The sequence below is a fragment of the Odocoileus virginianus genome, chromosome 28, assembly GCF_023699985.2.
Source record: "Odocoileus virginianus isolate 20LAN1187 ecotype Illinois chromosome 28, Ovbor_1.2, whole genome shotgun sequence".
Taxonomy (NCBI): Eukaryota; Metazoa; Chordata; class Mammalia; order Artiodactyla; family Cervidae; genus Odocoileus; species Odocoileus virginianus.
In genome coordinates, this window is record NC_069701.1 from 43,274,131 (window position 1) to 43,292,593 (window position 18,463).

The 18,463-nt window shown below is 64.8% G+C and overlaps 1 protein-coding gene across 9 annotated transcripts; it reads right to left on the bottom strand.

The window, feature by feature from the left end:
- Positions 1 to 1,386: 1,386 nt before the first annotated feature.
- TNNT3 (troponin T3, fast skeletal type) lies at positions 1,387 to 17,278 on the bottom strand. Of its 9 annotated transcripts, none has more exons than XM_020883257.2 (17): positions 17,154 to 17,278; positions 14,068 to 14,100; positions 13,942 to 13,955; positions 13,512 to 13,529; positions 12,425 to 12,442; positions 12,229 to 12,270; positions 11,237 to 11,257; positions 11,026 to 11,040; positions 8,720 to 8,738; positions 6,136 to 6,181; positions 5,322 to 5,438; positions 5,153 to 5,230; positions 4,768 to 4,881; positions 4,581 to 4,690; positions 4,402 to 4,492; positions 3,500 to 3,540; positions 1,387 to 1,586 (listed from the first exon to the last, which is right to left on the bottom strand). In XM_020883257.2, the coding sequence occupies exons 2-17, from the start codon at positions 14,082 to 14,084 to the stop codon at positions 1,532 to 1,534; spliced, it is 816 nt and encodes a 271-aa protein (XP_020738916.1). In that variant the 5' UTR covers positions 14,085 to 14,100; positions 17,154 to 17,278; the 3' UTR covers positions 1,387 to 1,531. The 9 variants fall into 9 exon arrangements, with proteins under 9 accessions (XP_020738916.1, XP_020738915.1, XP_020738918.1 ...); XM_020883256.2 differs by lacking the exon at positions 3,500 to 3,540 and adding an exon at positions 2,918 to 2,958 and having other exon boundaries at positions 17,154 to 17,272; XM_020883259.2 differs by lacking the exon at positions 11,026 to 11,040 and having other exon boundaries at positions 17,154 to 17,274.
- Between the last annotated feature and the right edge of the window lie 1,185 nt (positions 17,279 to 18,463).

An 18,463-nucleotide genomic window follows, 5' to 3' on the forward strand; every position in this document is an offset into this window, starting at 1 on the left:
GTCTTCCCCATCTCCTCTGGGATCCATCAACTATTCAGAGTGCATTTTTGCATTTCTAAACCTATGCTCATAAGCTGCCAGCCATCGGATCTGACTGGGCTGCGGAGGGCTGAATGTTGGCTGAGACATTCCTGTTAGAGCTTGAAGCTTGCTGCAAAGCCTTGTCTGTAACCTGTTCCTGCAGAGTTTCCCATGCACAGTCTCCTTCAGAAGGACTGAGGTCCATCGGCATCCATCAGTCAGGCTTAATTCTTCTGTTCGGAGCTCGCATACCCACCCCCACGCCTTCCATCTTCCTGACTCCGTGACCCCGAGATGTGCTTGAAACTCTCCCGCTCCCGTCCCCGACTTGTTCCTCCCTGGAGTTCCCACCATCTGCGACTCAGCTCACGTTGTGCTGAACCTGCACGATTCTGCGAGCTGAACCCCCCCGCCCCCGTGTGCTGACCGCCTCTCCCCAGGGCGGCTCTCGTCCCGTCGTTCCTGTGAGAGGAGGAGGGACGGTGCTGGGCTCAGGGGACCCCACTGTTTGTTACATGGAGGTGCTCAGCCTAGAGTCCCCCAGTGCAGGAGGGCACGGTGGCCGGGTGCAGGGTATTCACATCAACTGCAAGTAGCCCTGTTGTGTGGGGGTGGGCTGCCCGAGGGCCGGCGGACGTGTGTGTGTGTGTGTGCTGGAGTTCGTGCCGTGTATGGGCACGTACCATCCGGGTGGGCGAGCTCATTGTCTGGGTCTGGCGCCCCGCAGCCGCCTGAGCTGGGATGCTCCCCACGTCCCCCCTCTCCGCAGAGCCCTCCCGGGGGCCCATCCAGGCTCGGCAGCTTCCTCCGTGAATACTTGGCTGAGCAAGGCTCTATGTCTTGATCCAATTTTTGTGATTTATATTTTCCGTAATTCTACTTGGTCAGGCCTTTCAGACTTATTACACAGGGAGTGCTCTGTTCTTGTAGAATATAGAAAGAACGGTCTGTGTTGCCACGACTGCTCCCTGAGATGTGCTCTCCTCCCCCTCCCTGGGGCCGCGTGCACCTCCCCTGCGCTGGGCTCCCTTCTGCCCTGTTTCTGGGGGACGTTCCTGCCCCAGACCTGCCTTCCGGACGCCCTGCAAAGGCCAAGCTCTGCTACCCCACACTGGCTTCAGAGCAGACCCGGGGGGCTGGGGGCCGGCAAACTGGGCTCACACGCGGGGTGGGGATGGGGTGACTGTCCACTGGCAGAGCTGGTGGGCACCTGGGGGCCTCTGTGGCATAGAAGACCACTGCTGGCGGTCTCCTGAGCTGACCCCTAGGTGAGCCCCTGGGTCCCTTGGGCTCCCAAGCTGCAGAGCAGCCCCCGCCACACCCTGCCCACCCTGGGGCCCCACTGACGAGCCAGCACACACGCAGTGGAGGGGAGCCTGCTCCTTTATTCACAGGCCCCAGAGCATGGACGCGGTGAGGACAGAGACGCGGGGGGCCCCTGGGGGCCGACACCCGTGCGTGAGTCCCCCGGGCCGAGGGTCTCTGCCTCCGGGAACCTCCTTTGGCTGCTCTACTTCCAGCGCCCGCCGACTTTGCCCTTGGGCGTGGTCCCGGCCTTCTTGCTGCTGTAAATGGGAAGCAAGTCGGTCTTGAGCGTGAGGGGGTCTGGGACCCTGGCTGGCCCCTTCCCCAGCCCCCAGCAGACCCCAGACCCTGGCAGCTCGGCCCGGCCCAGCCCTAGCAGCCCAGGGGCATCCCCAGCCTTGGTCCAGTAGCGGTGACTCACCTGTGCCTGCCCACCCGGGCCTGGGCGACTGTGTGCCGGGGGTGTTAGTGAGGTTAAGGGGGTGCGGGCAAGCGCTGGGCCCCTCTCCTTCCCTTCCCCACCCAAGGGACTCGGGCCACAGGCCCTTATGTCAGGCGGACCCGAGCCTGCCTGGGCAGCTATCCCTGCTGGTAGCTGCCATCCTCTCAGTAACTCTGGCCTGGAAAGAGCCAGGCCCCCCCGGCCAGCATGGGTAGGGGCAGCGGGCAGGTCCACTTCTTCACTCCAGGCCAGCAGTCCAGCCTGACAGACTTGGGACCTGGGAGGCCTCTGTCCTGTTCTAGAATCTCGGCCCCTCGGGACCTCGGGGGATGGGGGTCCTCGGGAGCCCCCCCATCTGTCTGAGCCCTCTGCACAGCAGGGAGCCAGGAGCTGGGGGGGGGGGGTGGGCCGGGGAGGGGGGCAGTCATCGGCACTCATCGTGGGCAGCTTCAGGCTGGAATGGGCCCTGCGGCTCCCAAGGCTGCAGGGGAAGGCCTGGCACTGAGAGCCCTGCCCACAGCCCGTGTCCCTGGGCGGAAGCCAGCCTGAGAGCCCTTCGGGCCATGCACATGCACACACACACACACACACACACACACACGTGCATGCTCACACTCGCACCTAGCCGAGTGACCTGCGAGAACCCCTGCCTCGTGCCATGGAGCCCAGGGCGGAGGGCGTGCACCTAGGCCAGCCCCCTCTGCCGCCCTCGGGGCGCCCCGGCTCAGCCTCCAGGCTCCGGCATTGAATCCCAGCAGGCTCATCAACCCCAGACCAGGGGTCTCACCCCAGGCTGTCAGGGTCTGCCGAGCCCCTGCCCAGGTCATCACCGAGGTGACACGCTGCGGGTGTCCAGGAGCCCAGGCTGGCTTCACCAGGTCACCCTGAAGGCCACCCTGGGGGCCTCCTGCTGGCCCTCCCCACCCGCCTCCTGGGCTCTGGGGATGGGGGAGACCGGAGGCTGCAGGTCTGGGGTGTAGGGCCCCACATGCTGGCCCAAGGGACCGGCCGGTTAGTCCTGTTACTGCTCTGCTGAGGGCCGCGTGCCACCAGCATGGGCTGGCGTCTCCGGGCCCCTGGGGGCAGTGGCAGCCGACCCCGAGGGGCTGCGTGCCCGGCACAGAGCATGGGGCGGGCAGGGCTACTCACTGCTTCTGGGCCTGGTCAATGCGGCTCCTGAGGTTGGTGATCTGCAAACAACACAGGGGACTCACCTGCAGGCCTCGGCGCTCTCACCGTGTCCTGGCTCCTCTGGTCTGGAGGAGCGCAGACCCGTGTCTCTGACTCACTCTTGGCGGCCTGAGCTGGACACCTGGGCCATGACATACTGCAGCCCCAGAGCTGGCCACTTACCTGCCCGCCTCTGCAGGGTGTGGCGCAGGGCACGGGCCGGAGGTGGGCTCGCAAACACAGCCCCCACCTGGCGGCCGGAGCTCAGAGCCCCGCGGCCATCTCGCTCCCTGGCCCGGCTGCCCCCTCCTGCCGACCGCCCAGGGGAGGTCCGGGAGGCAAGGGCCAGCCTCCGCCCCCGATGAAGGGCAGCGGGTCAGCCTCGGAAGCCCCCAGGTGGCAGGCAAGGGGGAGGAGGCGGGGGGGAGGACCCAGGGACATCCTCCGGGTTCTCCGTGCCCGCTGCTGCCGACACCCGCAACGACCCAGGTTTCCGCCATGCGTGAGGCCCACCGTGCATGAACACTAGAGCCTGGTCCAGGGTGGACCCCGGCTACTTACAACTTGGCCAGCATCTCCACTCTGGCCCGGACGTTCATGATCTAGAAAGACCGAGATGGTTAGGGGGCTGGGTGGGTGGCCGAGGCTTCGGTGCCCTGCGTGCTCAGGGCCAGCCTGGTCCGAGCTCCGGGGAACCCCTGTGCACACGTGTGTCGGGGCCTGCTCTCCCGGCTCAGCACGAGTGGGGCCAGTCTGGACCCTCTGAAGCCCATTTCCAAGGCCGGCTGGGAGCACTGGCACAGAGCGTGGTGCCCCCTCACCTGGGCCGCCGGAGGAGGGTTTCCCCAGAGGGAGGTGGAGAAATACAAGTGCAGGAGGACCAGGCAGCCCCCCCAAGGGCCCCAGGCTCCTGAGGAGGCGGACCCCATCTGTCAGCACTGCTCGCCCACACCCTCCGTCTCAGGGGCCAGCGGGAGAGGGGCCCTGAGAGCGGACGGTCCTCCCGGGGGGACAGCAGAGGCTGGAGGGAAGGGTCTGTCGCGGGTCTATCATCAGGGTCTGTACCCAGCCCCATCCCAGGCCTGTGCTGATGCCGAGGGGAGTGTCCACCCAGGGCTGCTGACCTGAGCTGTGACTCCAGGGAGGGGGAGGCACCTCCCAGGCCCCCTCCCCAGCTCTGAGTCCCCAGGGCTGGCCTGGCCGGAACTTGGGTTTGCAGAGGAGTCTGGGTGAGGTGGAACCCCTGCCCCAGAGGAACTCATTGCCCCCCTGGCGGGCTCAGGACACTGGGTCTCCAGACCCCTGCTCCCGGACAAGGGCACTCTGCTCCACCGCACCCCCCGCCGGCCATAAGCGCCGGCCTGGAGGACCCCAGGCAGGGCCCCCCACAGGGCAGGGGCCTCGGTCGAGGTCCGGGGATGCGGGCACCTGCCAGCGGGCAAGGCCAGGGACACGACACTCACGTCGTATTTCTGACGCTTCAGCTTCTCTCCATACTCAAACTTGTCCGTCTCCAGCTTGTACAAGGTGTCCCAGAGCTCCTTGGCCTTGTCCCTGGGGGGCAGCCGTGGGTGAGGGGCTGGTGGGTCAGCCCCAGCAGGAGGGCCCGGGCGCCACCCCCGACGGGGGGGGGGGGCCTCACCTGAGCTTGTCCTCGCTGAGGTGGTCGATGTTGAGGGGCTTCCTCCGCTCGGCCAGGACCTTCTTCTTCATCTCCCGGGCTGTCTGCTTCTTGCCCCTCTTCTGGTCTGCCTGGGGGGACACGGGAGGGGGTGTGTCGAGCCGGTCCGGGGCCGCGGCGGGGCGCCCAGCCCCATGCCCGCGCTCACCTTGGCCAGGTAGCTGCTGTAGTTGGCGCCCATGGAGGACAGAGCCTTCTTCTTCTTCAGGTCGTCCTCGGCCCGCCTCTTGGCGTCCTCCTCCTCCCGCCGCGCCTTCTCCTCCTGCGGGCACACCCCCGCCCCCAACCAAGACCTCAGCGCAGCCGTCGGGGACCCGCTTGGGCCTGGAACCTTCTGGAAGGTCCTGGTCCCTGCTGGGTCCACCCCCTCGCGGGGGTTCCGCGGGGCAGGGGGGACTTGGCTGATGGCCTGGGTTCCTAGGCCAGTGTCAAGGGGATTGTCAGAAAGGGGGAGGTCTGGGAGCCGGGGCTCCTGAAGCAGGGAGCTGGGGGCCGGGCTGGGGGCCGGGCTGGGGGCTGGGGGGCCGTCTCACCGCCAGTCTGTTCTGGCGTTCACGCTCCTTCTCAGCCCGGATCCTCTGCTGCTCGGCTCTCTCTGCCCGGCGCTTCTCCTGCGGCCGGAGGGGAGCGGGTCAGCCCGGCCTGGCCCTCCCCTGGACCCCCGGCCACATCCTCCACCCAGAGCTGCAGGACTGGACTCACGATTCTCTCCTTGAGGGCGACCAGCTCCTCCTCCTCCTTCTTCCGAGCCTCGAAGTGGCTGTCGATGAGAGCCTGGAGCTCCATGAGGTCTTTGTTCTGGCGCTTCTTCTGGATGTCCTGTGGGGACAGGCCCATCACACCCGCTCTACTCTCGAACCTGGGGCCGCCTGCTCTCTCAGCCATGGGGTCAGAGTGGTACCCTCCCTGTGGCTGAGTCCAGGCCATGCAGAGCCCTGAGGTCAGTGAGCACCCCTGGGATGGACTCCTCTGACTTGGCCTCATTGTTATGCCCAGAGATGCCTGGGTGGGTTGGACAGAAAGGAAATTGGGGAACGAGGTAGTCTGTTGGATACACAGATGGATGGGTGGGTAAATGGGTGTAACAGTGAGTGGGGGCATGATGAGTGAGTAGATTGGGGATGGATGGATGAGTGGGAAGTGGGCGGATGGATGGGAGGATGCACAGATGGATGATGGATAGTTGGGTGGGTGACTGGATGGATGGAGAGATGAGTGGATGGATGGGTGGGGAGTGGATGGACAGATGGGAGGATGCACAGATGGATGATGGATAGTTGGGTGGGTGACTGGATGGATGGGGAGAGACGGGGAGATGGGTGGATGGGTGAGTGGGGAGGAGGTATTATTCCTGGATGAGTTCCCTCTGATGCAGGAATGAATCACAGCAAGATTGCATGGAGCCAGGAGGCCCCAGTTCTGGCTGTCCTAAAGGATGCGCCCTTCTCAGGCTTAGCCTGGAGCCGGAGGCTGGAGGCCTGGGGAGATTGTGTAAACCTAGGTCCCGCAAACTTACATCGAAATCGACTTTCTCCCCTTCCGGGATCTTAGGAGCAGTGAGTCTGAAGAAGAGAGAGAGGCTCATGAGTACAGGTGAGCGGGTCCCCACCAGGACGGTGGGCTGGACCCAACCTGGCCTGGCCCCAGGCTGGCCCTCCTGCCCTTCACCCTGGCACCCAGTTGAGGGCACATGGCCTGACCTTGTTCTTGTCAAATATATAGCCCACTGTCCCGAGTGGTTTAACCCTTCTAGAAGTTTATAACCTCTTAGTGTCAGCCTGTCTTGCCCACTCCTGGGCCTCTCAAGGGCTGCTTCACCCCTGCTCACCCAGGAAGGGTGACCTTGCTCTCTTTCTCAAACAAAAGAAGGCAGTGCGGTCACCATAGACCCTTCTGGGGTCTCTGGCCTCTGTGGTCAGGAACGGCCATCTCGGCTGACCCTTTGCGCTTCTCTGGTCCCTCTTTGACCTTTCTTTCTGGGGATCCAGAGGAGGGGGTGCTGGGCAGAACACACGTCGTGCGGAGAAGAAAGGAGATCCCTCCTGAATCCCTCCGGCCGTGACTCCCCCTTCCCCCATACATCTCGGACGGAGCACAGAGTTAAATCAACAACAGAAACAAGAGCTTCTTCAAAAAAGAAGACAGTGGAACTGAACGTAGATCGGCATGCTGGCGAGGGAAGCGATTTTCTGAGCTCAGAAGGTCCCACTCAGGCAAAGATGGCCAGAGGAGTCCATGCAAATGAAAAACTTATGGAAAAAGGCACAACGTGAAAGGGGGGGAAAACCAGACTAGAAAAATATTTTCAGCAAATACAGAGAAGACTTATATCCTTATGCAAACCGATGATTAAGAAAACATAGAGACGCCCCCGCCGTTAGATAAATGGGCAGAGGGTGAACGCTAGCAGCTCCCCGAGAAGAAAGACCACCAGTCAACACACGTGGGAGAGGCCCCCGAGCCGTCAAAGGAATGTGAACAAAAACAAGCCGGAGCGGCCGTTTCTCACCCACCCGTCAGAGGCCCCGTGTGCAGGCACGTCGCGGGCCCTGGGCATGCGGTGTGGAGGCCGCGCTGGCGGCCCTCGTGGAAGCATTTTGGCAGAGGACATCAAAAGCCTTAAGAACGTTCCTACTCTTTGACCCAGTAATTCCATTCTGGGAATGCGGCCTAGGGAAATAACCCGAAAGACAGAAAATGCTTTCCACCCAGCGTTATTTATGATAGTAAAATATTGGGGAAAGCCTTAATATCCTGCAATAGAGGAATGGTTAGGAAAATTATGGTTTGTCCAATTGATGGAATATTATGTGGCCATTCAAAATATTTAAGAAGACTATGTAAAAACATGGAAAAATACTTAGGACACAGCGCTGCATTTTAGAAAAGCAGAATTCAAGGCTGTATAGACAAGACGATGTTTGAAAAACAGCTCAGAGTTTCAAACCTATTTTCCGAGTCTTATGCATGGAAAAAGAGTAGGAAGAAATAAGCCTTTTTATTTCTTTCTCCTCTTTTCCGCAGTCTGGCTGGCGGGGTGGGAGAGTTATAGATGATTTTTTTTTTCATTGGACTTTTACGTATTTTCCAAATTTTCTTTAATGAGGTGTTTTATTTTCATAATGAAAACACAAACATTTTTTTAAAACTAGAAAATATCTTGTGACCCGGCAGCTTTCTTTAAAATTGCTGAAAAATAAAGTGTAACGGATGGAAATGTGCTGGCTACACACTCGCATATTTCCAGCCCTCTGTGCAGAGTCCGCAGGGCTCCCCTAAGTGGGAGCGAGCACTTGGCCCGTGCTCACAGGCTCTGACGCGCCTTCCCCCGCAGAGCAAAGGAGGCACGTGTCCCCCGAGGACGGGGGGTGCATCACGTACGAGGGCCATGGGCTCGCACGTACTTATCAGAAACAGAAAATCAGTAACGCCAGATTAAAACAAGAAACCTCTGAACCGCTAGCACGCGGGCCAAATGAGTGAAAGTCTCTTTGAACCAGGACGAAGCTTCCCCCGGGGGCTCAAGGCCCCCACGAAGGGGAAGATCGGGGCTCCGGTCAAGGTTTTGCTCCCAGGCAGGTTTCGAGGCCGAAAGCCTCCCTCGCAGCACCCCGCCGTTCACATCAGGGGCCCCGGGAGATGTGGGGGGCAGGGTGGCCAGGAGGGTGGGCTTCAGAAAGGGCCACAAGGGCTCCATGGGGCCTCCCTCTCTCTGCCCCAACTCCCCCGACCTCCTGCCTCCTTCCTTCCTCTGCCCAGCGCCTCTGTCTGCAGGAAGCCAGCTTTGTCGACTCTGCGTGGCCCGGGGCACGGACTGGGCCTCCAGAGTCCGTCCCTACCCGTCCCCGGGGTGAAGCCCCTTGGCAGGTGTGAGCCCCGCCCAGAGGAGTGCACCACTGCCCCGGTGACCCCGTTTCCCGGGCGAGCCTCACCCGGAATCCAGGACCCCGGATTCAGGAGCAAAGGAGAGGCTGCGGCCCCTCGAGGGTTTGGGTCCACAGGGCCCAACTAGCTTCGCGGCCCCATCTGAGCCCGGCCCCCAGGCCTCACAGGCTCCCCTCGCCCGCGCGGCGTCCAGCCCGGCCCAGCCCCGCACTCACCTGGGTCTCGGCTTCTCCTCTGGTCAGCAGGGCAGCGGCAGGGGGAGAGAGGAGAGAGGAGGCCAGGTGAGAGGGCAGCCCACCAGTCCCCGCGCGCCTGATTGGGCCCCCCCCCAGTGGACCTGCCCTCCCACCCACCAGGGGCCAGGGATTTGCCTCCAGGAGGAGAATGGGTGCAGGGCTCAGGGCAGGGGGCGCGGAGAGAAGGGGAGAAGGGGCCCGGGGGTGCCACGCCCTCGGGGCAGAGACAAGGCTAAGGCTGGGGCCTGGGTGGAGGACGCGCCTTCCTGCCGCCTCCTGATGTGCCTGCTGACCCCCTGGTGTCCGTGAGGGGTGGTGTGAAGCTCAGGACAGAGCTAAGCCCTGCGGCAGACGCAGCTCGAAGCAGCAAGGCCCGGCCCTCGGAGGCCCCGGCGTCAGAAGCGGAGGACGGACGGTGGGCAGGCGGCCGGGCCAGGGGCACCGAGAGCCCTCGAGATGGACCTGGGCGGGCAGGCGGGCCTCTCTGCCAGGGTCTGTGCAGCCCGCGCGGGCACCGTGTGCGGCCAGGGGCCTGGCCTTACCTGCCTGGTCCTCCCAGTCCTCCTGCTCCGCGTCTTCAGGCGAAAGCGCACATGCAAGAGAAAGCGGCGGGCGCGGGCGCGGGCTGGGGGCGGGCCAGCCAGGACACAGCTGAGCCCGCGCCCCCCGGGGCGGGCGCTGGCCTGGACCCCACTGCTGACCCCCTCTGAAGGCTGCAGCGCTTCTGTCCGGGAGGGTCGGAAGAGCTAGCTGCAGGGCCAGGATGCCCGGGGAGACTGCCCCCAGCCCCAGAAGGCCGGCGGTGGCTGGAGGGGCCGCTGAGGGCCTGTGGGCGCTGGCTGCGGGCTTCCTTAAGCCTTTCCACTGGGGGTGGCCTCCCTGGAAGAAAAGCTATGGGAAACCTAGACCCTGATGCTGGTCCAGACTGAGGGCAAGAAAAGGGTGACAGAGGATGAGATGGCTGGGTGGCATCACCGACTCCACGGACGTGACTGTGAGCAAAGTAGGACATGCCTGAGTGACTGAGCCTCAGTGACCAGGGCTGGGTGGCTCTAGGGGCCTGACTCCTGGATTTCGTTGGGTTGAAACCCAGGGATTTTCAAACAAGGAGGCTGATAACATCTCCTGGGGCCTCAGACCGGCAGAAGCCTGGCTAGTTGAGGTCCCAAGCCGAGGGGCTGAGAGCGCCGAGGCTGAGCCCCGAGGGGTGCAGCAGCCTGGACCAGCTCGGCCATGAGGGCCTGCCCCTGTTCCTGGGCCTTTGGTGGCAGGGACAGCACCGTTCACGCCTGGCCCTCAGCCTGTCTGAGCTGCCAGGGCGGGAGGGCTGTGGTCAGGGTCTCCCCTGGCAGATCCCTGGGTTGCTTAGCAACCAGCCCCCATTCGCACAAACAGCCTCCTGTGCCTGCTGGGGCCGCTCAGCTTTCAGGTGGGCCTGACGTCACTGCCCCCCACCCCTGGCACCTGGTGGGGGGCTGGGAGGGGGGTGGGGAGCAGGGGGAGGCAAAGCGCCACGCAGCAAAGCTCCCAGGCGAGCAGGAAGCGACCTGGCATCCCCAGCCTGTCTGTCTGTCTGTCTGTCTGTCTGCCCGCCCCAGGGCTGGTTCCAGGGTGACTGAGTGACCTCCTGACCCCCACATCCCCGCCAGGCCCAGTGTCCACCCCCTGACCTCAGGCCTGGCCGGCCCCTCTGTCTTGCAGGCGGTCTCGCTGAGGCCCGGGACGGGAAGGCAGCTTGGAGCCTGCACTCTGGGTGCAGGCCCCACGGGGAGGCCCTCTGCGGCCCCACGAGGGCCGTGTGAAGGTGGGGGGCTCTGACTTGGGCCCCGATGGCCCCACCCAGGGGGCCCCAGCGCTTCCAGGCCCCTGGGCCCCCGCTGCGGCCTCAGCCTGACTTTCTGCTTCACTCACTTGCCTTCCCACCCTTCCCGTCCCCTCCGCGACTTCTCCGCTCTGCCTTCCTTGCTGTCTGGGGCCCTGCCTCTCCCCCCTGCCCTTCTCCACCCAGCCTGGTGGGTCCCAGGGGTCCCAGTGGACCCCAGTGCCATCCTCCCAGCACCCCTCTTTGAGGCCCTTCGAGGCTGGCCGCCCCCACCTTCCTGTGTCAACCCAGGCGGGGCCTCACCCCCTCAGCCCGAACGCTCGCTGCCTGGGGGCTGTCTGACACACGGCCACCCTCCCCATCCCCGGCCTAGGCGTCCACCCCGTGCCCAGCCCTCGGGACAGCGGCAGGGAGAGTCAGGCAGGAGTGGCGGGGCTCAGCCTTCAGCATGGGGGGGGCCTACCTTCCTGGACTTCCTCTGTAGAAGCGGCACCGTGGGGATGGGGGGAGAGAGAACCACTGTGAACCTCGGGCAGAGACGGGGGGCGGGCGGCGGGCAAGCAGGTGAGTGGGTTACGTGGCCCCTCTTGTTCTGGTAGGCCAGGCTGCGGCTCACACCCACACACACCCCGTGTGCACACGCGCCCACACGGGGCTGGAGCCATGGCACATACCTGGTTCATGAACTTCATGGACTAAGGAGGGCCATGGAGCAAGAGGCAACACGCGGGTCAGAGGTCAAAGGAGCAGGGATCCCGGGTTAATGGAAACAGCCGGTCGCCACAGGAGGGCCAGTGGCCGAGGCCGGGGGGGTGGGAAGCGTGTGGGGAGTGAGCAAGACAAGGTCAATGTCGGCCGGGGCAGCGCCCCCCAGTCCTGTCCCTGCCTGCACGCCGGGCTTCGCTTCTCTCGGGACACCCCTGCTGCTTGAGGGGCCACTGGGGTCCTGCCTCGCTTGGCCGCCCCCGCCGCCGCTTCCCGTCTCCTTCAGGCCCCCGAGGACTTCCACAGGGGCAGGGCCGTGGCCTGGAGGGTGGCCCCCGGGGCCCGGAAGGGACGCTTCCTCCTGGCCCAAGGCCAGGGCACCCGCTGCCTTCTCTCTCTGCGCCCACGGAGTAGCCTGCGTGCTGGGTACCAGTTCTCAGCTGCCCTGACCACTGCGCCAACCCCAGGTTTCCCTACCCTCCCACTGCCCAGTCCCGCCCCTGACCCGGGAGGGAGCTCCCGGGGGCAGGCTGGAGGGGGCCCATGGGGGGCACTGCTGCCTGGCGGGGGCACAGGCCGCAGGGGCCGTTCCACCATCGCCCTGGGCTCCCTGAGACCCCTGTGGAGGGGCCAGGTGCAGGGGACTCTCAGGTGCCCACCCTGGGGCAGGAGGCTGGCTTCAGGGATGCCCCCGGGGCAGCTAGGTCTCATGCGGTCCAGCGGTCTCCCCGCTGACCTGCCCTCCCTGGGCTAGGGGGCGGCTGGGCCCATGTTGGGGGCGTAGTGCTGGCCCTCGGGGGGCCGGCCCGCTCAGGTCAAGCATTGGCCGCGGTTAGTGGGTTACGGGGCGGCCACATGTGGGGGCCCCTCGGCTGGCTGGCACCTCGCCGCCCCTCCCGCCCACTGTGCCGCAGCCAGCCCCGGGCCCCACATGGGGATCAGAAGTCCTGCGTCCGCATACCTTCCTCGTGGACCTCAGGGACTTCTGCAGGTGGGGGGGGCGCTGGGTGAGCAGGGCCGAAGGAGAGACGAGAGGTTAGGCCGGGAGCACACTGCACGCCCTTAGAGGGTGGGGCCCGCGGGGTCGCGTGAGGGTCGGGGTCACGGGACAGAGGGCTGGGGGGTGGCTGGGGGCCGGGGTCTTGGACCCCACTTACCTTCCTCCTGGGCCTCTTCTGTGGTGGGAACCGGGGGGAGCAGGAGGGAGAGACGGAATAGGACAGTCGTTAGTGGGCCGAGCGTGGGGCGGCCGGGAAGGGAGGCTCCCCGGGTGGGGGCCGCGGGCACCAGGGAGGCTGGCGGGCATCGCGGACCCGCAGAGCCTCTGCGGCGCAGCCTGCTCTGGGTCCTGGGGGTCCCGCCCTCCCCTGTCCTTGGGGAGTGGACTGAGGTGTCTCTGCGTCGCTAAGTAACCTGGCCCTGAAGGTACCGGAGGTGGGGACAGGTGTTAGGGGAAAACCTGGATGGGTGTGGGCTGGCGTCCTCCGGGGGCCCCGTGGCAGAGGCAGGCATTGGAGGAGCCCACTCGCGGGACCTGCCAACGCGCCCCATCGACCCCCTGGGAAGGCACCGCCTGGGACCACGCTTTCCTCTCAGAAAGAAGTCTCTCCACCTTTTCAGCAGAAAAAAGAAGAGCTTTGCTCACGTTGTTAGGGTAGCCTAGTGTTTTCAAAATATTTTCAAAACCTAGCGCCCAGAACAGCCCACAGGAGAGCCGGCCCAGCAGAGCTCTGGAGAGCCTGGCCGCGGCTGAGTGGGGCCCAGGGGCGCCTGTCGGGCCTGCAGACCACCCTGCACACCCTTCCTGGGGCCGGGCTCTGCGCCTGCCGGGAGGGGTCTCCTGACCCACCTGGGGGTCCCTGCTCCCAGAGAGAGGGAGACGGGGAGAGGCTGGGAGAGATGGAGATAGAGAAATAGAGACAGAGAGACAGAGATAGAGAGACAAAGAGAGACAGACAGGGACAATCAGAGAGTGAGGGATGGGTGGGCGGCACACCAGACTTGCTATTAATGAGGTGAGTGTCTTCATGACCAAATTCCAGCTAACCTCACACACCAGGGATACCGTGAGATTATTATGTATAAATGATACATAATAATACAGAAGTATTAATGAACAATTAATGAGCACCTCTCGGTGGAGGGAAGAGGTGGCTGTTAGGGGTGCGGGGGGTGGGGATTAATGGCCACGGAGGTGGACGGTTAATGGGTGAGCTGGGGGGGCCTGGGGGGCACCTCCATTACCTTCCTCCTCGTACTCCTCTGCAAGGGGGCAGAACAAAGGAGAGGAAGCGGTTAGAAGGTGGCGGGGGCCAGCCTGGACAGAGGCGGGGGCCAGCCTGCCCGGCGCCCGCTGTCAGGGGAGCATGGCGAAGAGGCCGAGGCTCGTGGGCAAGGGTCTGGGCCTCGAAGGCCTGGTCCTGCAATGGGAGCATGCTCCCCACCCTGCAAGCAGGGTGTCACGGGGCAGGGTGTCCACGGGCTGGGCTAGGGACCTGTCCTTTGAGAAGAGGCGCGGGGGCAGGGGTGGGGGCCCTTTTGCAGAGGGGCGTCCACACGCCTGTGGCTTCCCGGGGGCTCCCCGGGCGAGGCGCTGGCCACAGATGGAGGGCCCCGTCCCACCTGGGCTTTCTGTCTAGAGCCGATGCAGAGAGAGTCTGGCGTCCACACTTACCCTCCACGTGCTCACTGTGGGGAGAGGGGCAAGGGTGAGGGGTTGATTCTTGGCGGGGTGGGGGCAGATCTCCTCTGGCCTCTGAGCACACGAGGTCCAGGGGTCCGGAAGCGGGCGGGTACTCACACTTCCTCGTCCGACATGGCGGCTGGGTGCTTTCTGTGGGGAGTGGGGGGAGATGGGGCGAGAGTGAGGAGCTGCCTGGGCCTCGAGGTGCAGGAATGTGGGGGGTGGGCTCAGAGAGCGGACTGTGGGGGGCCGTCATTGCACAGAGGTCGAGGGCCAGCTCCCTGGCCTGGGCGGGCCGGGCCTGCGCGGGGCCTCCTCGGCAGGCTGCCTTGCTTCCTCTGAGGCCCCAGGCCCCCAGCCCTCTTCGCCCCAGATCCGATCCCCCTCCGCCCCCCTTCCGGACCTGGCTCCGGCCTGCAGCCTGGAATCCTGGAGCTGGGCGGGAGCTGGGAGGTGGTGGCTGGGCTGAAACGCTCTCTGCAGCGTTCCCCAAGGAGGATCATCCAGAAAGCATGCGGCTGAGCGGGCCGGGGCGGGGGGCCCTTCCTGGCAGCTCCGGGCCCCCGCGAGGCCCTGCTGAGGTTGCTCAAAACATCCCTCTTGGTGGTCTCTGCTCTTGGGTCTAGATAGTGGGGCGGGAGGGGAGGGGGCTCCCAGGGAGCCTCTGAATTACAGAGCTTGGCTCCTCAAAATGGGCACCGTGGACCTTCCCTGGCCTTCCCGCATACCGTGCCCCCAAGGCCCACTCCTCAGGAATGAGCCACGCTCCTTTCTCCCACTCATGGTTTCCCATGAGGGTGCTGCGTCCTCTGATGGGGGCACCCGGGGATTCCTTGGGGTCCCTTACGGCCCTCTGCGGAGCCCTTTTCCAAAATCACAAGAGAGCACGAGGCATCCATTCCCTCCCTTCTCCCCGTTGCCCCAGCAGGCTGAGCCCTGAGCTCATTGGGATGGGTCTGGTTTGTTTCTGAGTGTCCACGTGGCCACCCCCCTCCCCAGCCTGGTGCCCCTGCCAGGCCCACACGCCCTCTGAGAACCGAGCAAACAGCCCCATTCCTCCTCAGCCTGCTTTCCCAGGCCCCAAAGATGTTCTTGAATTTGTCAACGTCTGCAAAGAAGCTCTTGCCCGGGCCTGGCTGCGTGTGTCCAGGTGCGGCCGGCTCTGGGCCAGCACGCTCGGGGACCATCTCTCCGTGAGCTGGCCCGCGTGCAGGCCTGAGGCAGCCGGGGCCTGGGAACGCGCGGGGCAGCTGCATCAGAATGTTGGCCCGAGGTTTTGAAAAACAGAGTTCATGACAACGCTACAGCCCACTTGAAGACAATCGTTCTGGTCCCCCCGGGAGCTTTGTATAAGAAAAACACAAGTTCATCATCGAAAAATGCATTTACATCGCATTGCTAAGGTGGGAACAGTTTTCCGAAGCCTCTGTCAAGAATGTTAATTTTCCCAAAGCAATTTAAGCTCCATGCAAAATTAACCAGCGGATGGATCTCTGCTAACCCCCTCCAGGAAGCCGAGCAGCGCTTCCCAAGCCTGCTCTCCCTTCCTGGGGCCCTGCTGCCTCCACAAGTCACAGCCTCCTGCTTCATCCAGCACGCGGCTCCCACGGCCCCCCGTGGGCCCCCACCCCACCCAGGATGCCATCACACCCTGGCTGTGCCCACCTCTCCCCCTGGCAGCGCCTGACACCTGTCACCGCCTTGAGAGGGGTGGTCATGGCCGGAGTCCAGGGTGGGTTATTTTTAAGGAGTCAGTGGCAGCTGAGACGTCCAGAAATAGGCACCCAGATTAGCCAAGACACCTCTGCCCAGAAACCCAAGATGGTGGGAGGGGGGCTGAGAACAGCCTCTGGCTCAGGTCTTGGCCTGCCCACCGCCCCCTCCTCCTGTAAGCTACCCTGCAGGCCTCCGTGCCCTCTTGTCTTCTGGGCCGGAGGACTCTGCCCTGCAACCCCGGGAAGGGTGCCCACCCTCCAAACAGGGAAACTGAGGGCCCTCGGAGCCCCTGCTCCTCCGCCCAGTGAAGGCCTGGGGACGATGCCTGCCGTGGCTCCTCTGTGCCCGCCCCACCCCCCGCCGCGGGGAGGGGCCCGGGGTGGGCTGCGCCTGGGGGCAGGGTGGCACTGAGACAGTCGAGAAGGAAGCCAGCTGTCCATCTCATGTCCTGCCCTCAGAGGGGCCATTGTGCAAACAGCCTCTGAGGTCATTGCTCCTCGGGGACCCCTCCTCCTTCCTTCCTTCCCAAGTGACAAGGGGGGGTGTGGGCGGGGAGCCAGGAGGCCCTGCCGCTCGCTCACTGTGGGACCCTGACCCTCTTCCATGACCCCTGGGGCCCCGCCATCCCGTGTGGCCGTGGCTCCCCAGCCGTCTCCTCCCAGAATGGTCGAGGGCGCCAGAAAGGTTGCTGCCTAGCAAGGGTGCCCCATCCCATGACGTCAGGAGGATGGCTGGGCCCCGGCCCCAGGGGGCACAGGAAAGGCGGGGGGTGGGGGGGCAGGGGACGGGGCTGGGGAGCTCAGGCCGGGCCTCCTGGGAGCACGTGTTTCTCTACCCAGGCCGAGGTGGGCGGGCAGGACAGACGCCGGCTGCCCGCTGCTCCCTCTGCCCCAGCCCCCATCCTGTCCACTCCTGGCCTGGACCACTGGATGCTCACTCCCAGGCTGCTGGGGTCCTGGCCGCCCCCTTGCACAGACCCGCTCTGCAGGGCGTCACACAAGCCCCACCCTCATTTTCGTCTTTACGGACGGCGGCGTTGGGGGCAGTGGCCACTGGGCCGAGAGCCTCAGCCTCTGAGGGAACGCTGGCCAAGGCCAAGTGGGCAGCAGTGGTCCCACGGCAGTGGGTGGCCTTGCGGCCCTGGACAGAGCCCCTTCCAGGCCTCTTCACCCCACATCCTCAGCCCTCTCTAGCTGTCTTCCCCGGGGACCACCCCTCTGGGCCTTCCAGGGGCCCCCTTCTTCCTCACTCTTGATCCTCCCAGAGCTCGGGTATAAAACAGCTTCTTCCCCATCCATTGTTCAGAGCATGTGACCCTGGAGTGCTCACATCCCAGACCCTTGAGACCCCGGGGCGGCTTCCTGGCATCTCTGAGATGCTGTCCTTAGAGTTGAGAGGCTGGAAGACCCGGTGTCCACGTCCAGGGACCCCAGGCTGCCAGCACGCAGCAGGCCGGCCCAGCCCGGGCTGCCCGTGGTTCTACTGACCTGCAGCTGGGTCTGGAGAGACGGGCAGGAGCTCCCTGTGGACAGGACCGGCTCAGGCACTGCCCGCTGACCGCGCGCCTTGAGTTATAGTGACACTCGATCTTGCCCGGCAGCCCATTGGCCGGGCCTGGGTGGCCGGGCGCGTGCAGACGGGCAGGGGCCGTGCCCCGAGGCCCCTGACCAAGTATAGGAATAGAAGAGGAGGCCAGAGGAGGGGGCCGCGTCCGAGGAGTCGGGGGCGCCCTCCTCCCCCGCAAGTGTCAGCTTCTATTTTTACACCCCCGACAGCGGGCACATTCTTGATGGGCCGAGGAGGGTGAAGAAGGTGTTGGGTGGCTCTGAGGAGGCAGCCAAGGACTCTCCTTGGGCCTGGCTGGACTGGAGCCCCCAGGGCTGGGGCTCTGACTTCCCGAGCAGCTGCCCCTCCCTCCAAGGAGGTGCCCAGGAAGGGGGTCTGCCCAGGAAGGGGGTCTGCTGTCTGTCCAACCAGGCCCCGGGCCCACCCAGCCTCCTCGTCGGAGGGGGCGGCCTGCGGTCTCTGCGCCCTCGGGGAATGGAGGGCCTGTGAGGCCTCGGCCAGGCCCCCAGAGGGTCGGAGCCCATTTAGTGGCCAGACTGGGTTCCCTGGGTGACACGCTGGGAACACACAGAGTACACGGGCGAGCGAGATGCTAACCCGCGTCCAACCGCGCGGGGTCTGGCAGGTCCCAGTGCTGGGGGCCGCACCTCTGCAGCTAGCCCGGGAGCTCCCACCTCGGGGTCCAGACCCTGCGGGCCTCCCCCTGCCCACAGGCTGGGCTCCACATGCTGCCCATGGCAGGCTCTGCCACTCGCCCATGGAGCCCGCTCTTTCTCTTCTCACCAGACCCCAGGCGGCACCATCCAATCGGCAGGCATCTCGCCCACGGCCTCCCGTGGCCCCTCGTGGGCCACTGAGGCCACACGCTCCTCTGAGTCCGCCCCTCGGGTAGGGAAGCCGAGATGCAGAGCAGGGGAGAGGGGCCCAGAAGACCCGAGAGGCTCGGTGGGGCCGCGGTTGCTCCAAGGATGCTGGCCTGACCCAGAGCCGAGGCTGGTGGGCCAGGGGCCAGGCCAGGGGGTGGTCTCCGGCAGACTCGGATGAGGGTCCCGTCCTCCCAAGGCTGAGGGCCAGGGGTGTCAGGACGGCCGCGCTCACACCCCAGCCCTGGAGCCCCCTGGCTCCGAGCCCTGCTCCGGCCCCCCAAGCCTTCTGGAAGGTTTCCTCAGCACCTCATCCAATTTCTGCAAGCCGGAGATAAGGCCGTGGGGCTCGAGACAGGCAGGGTGGG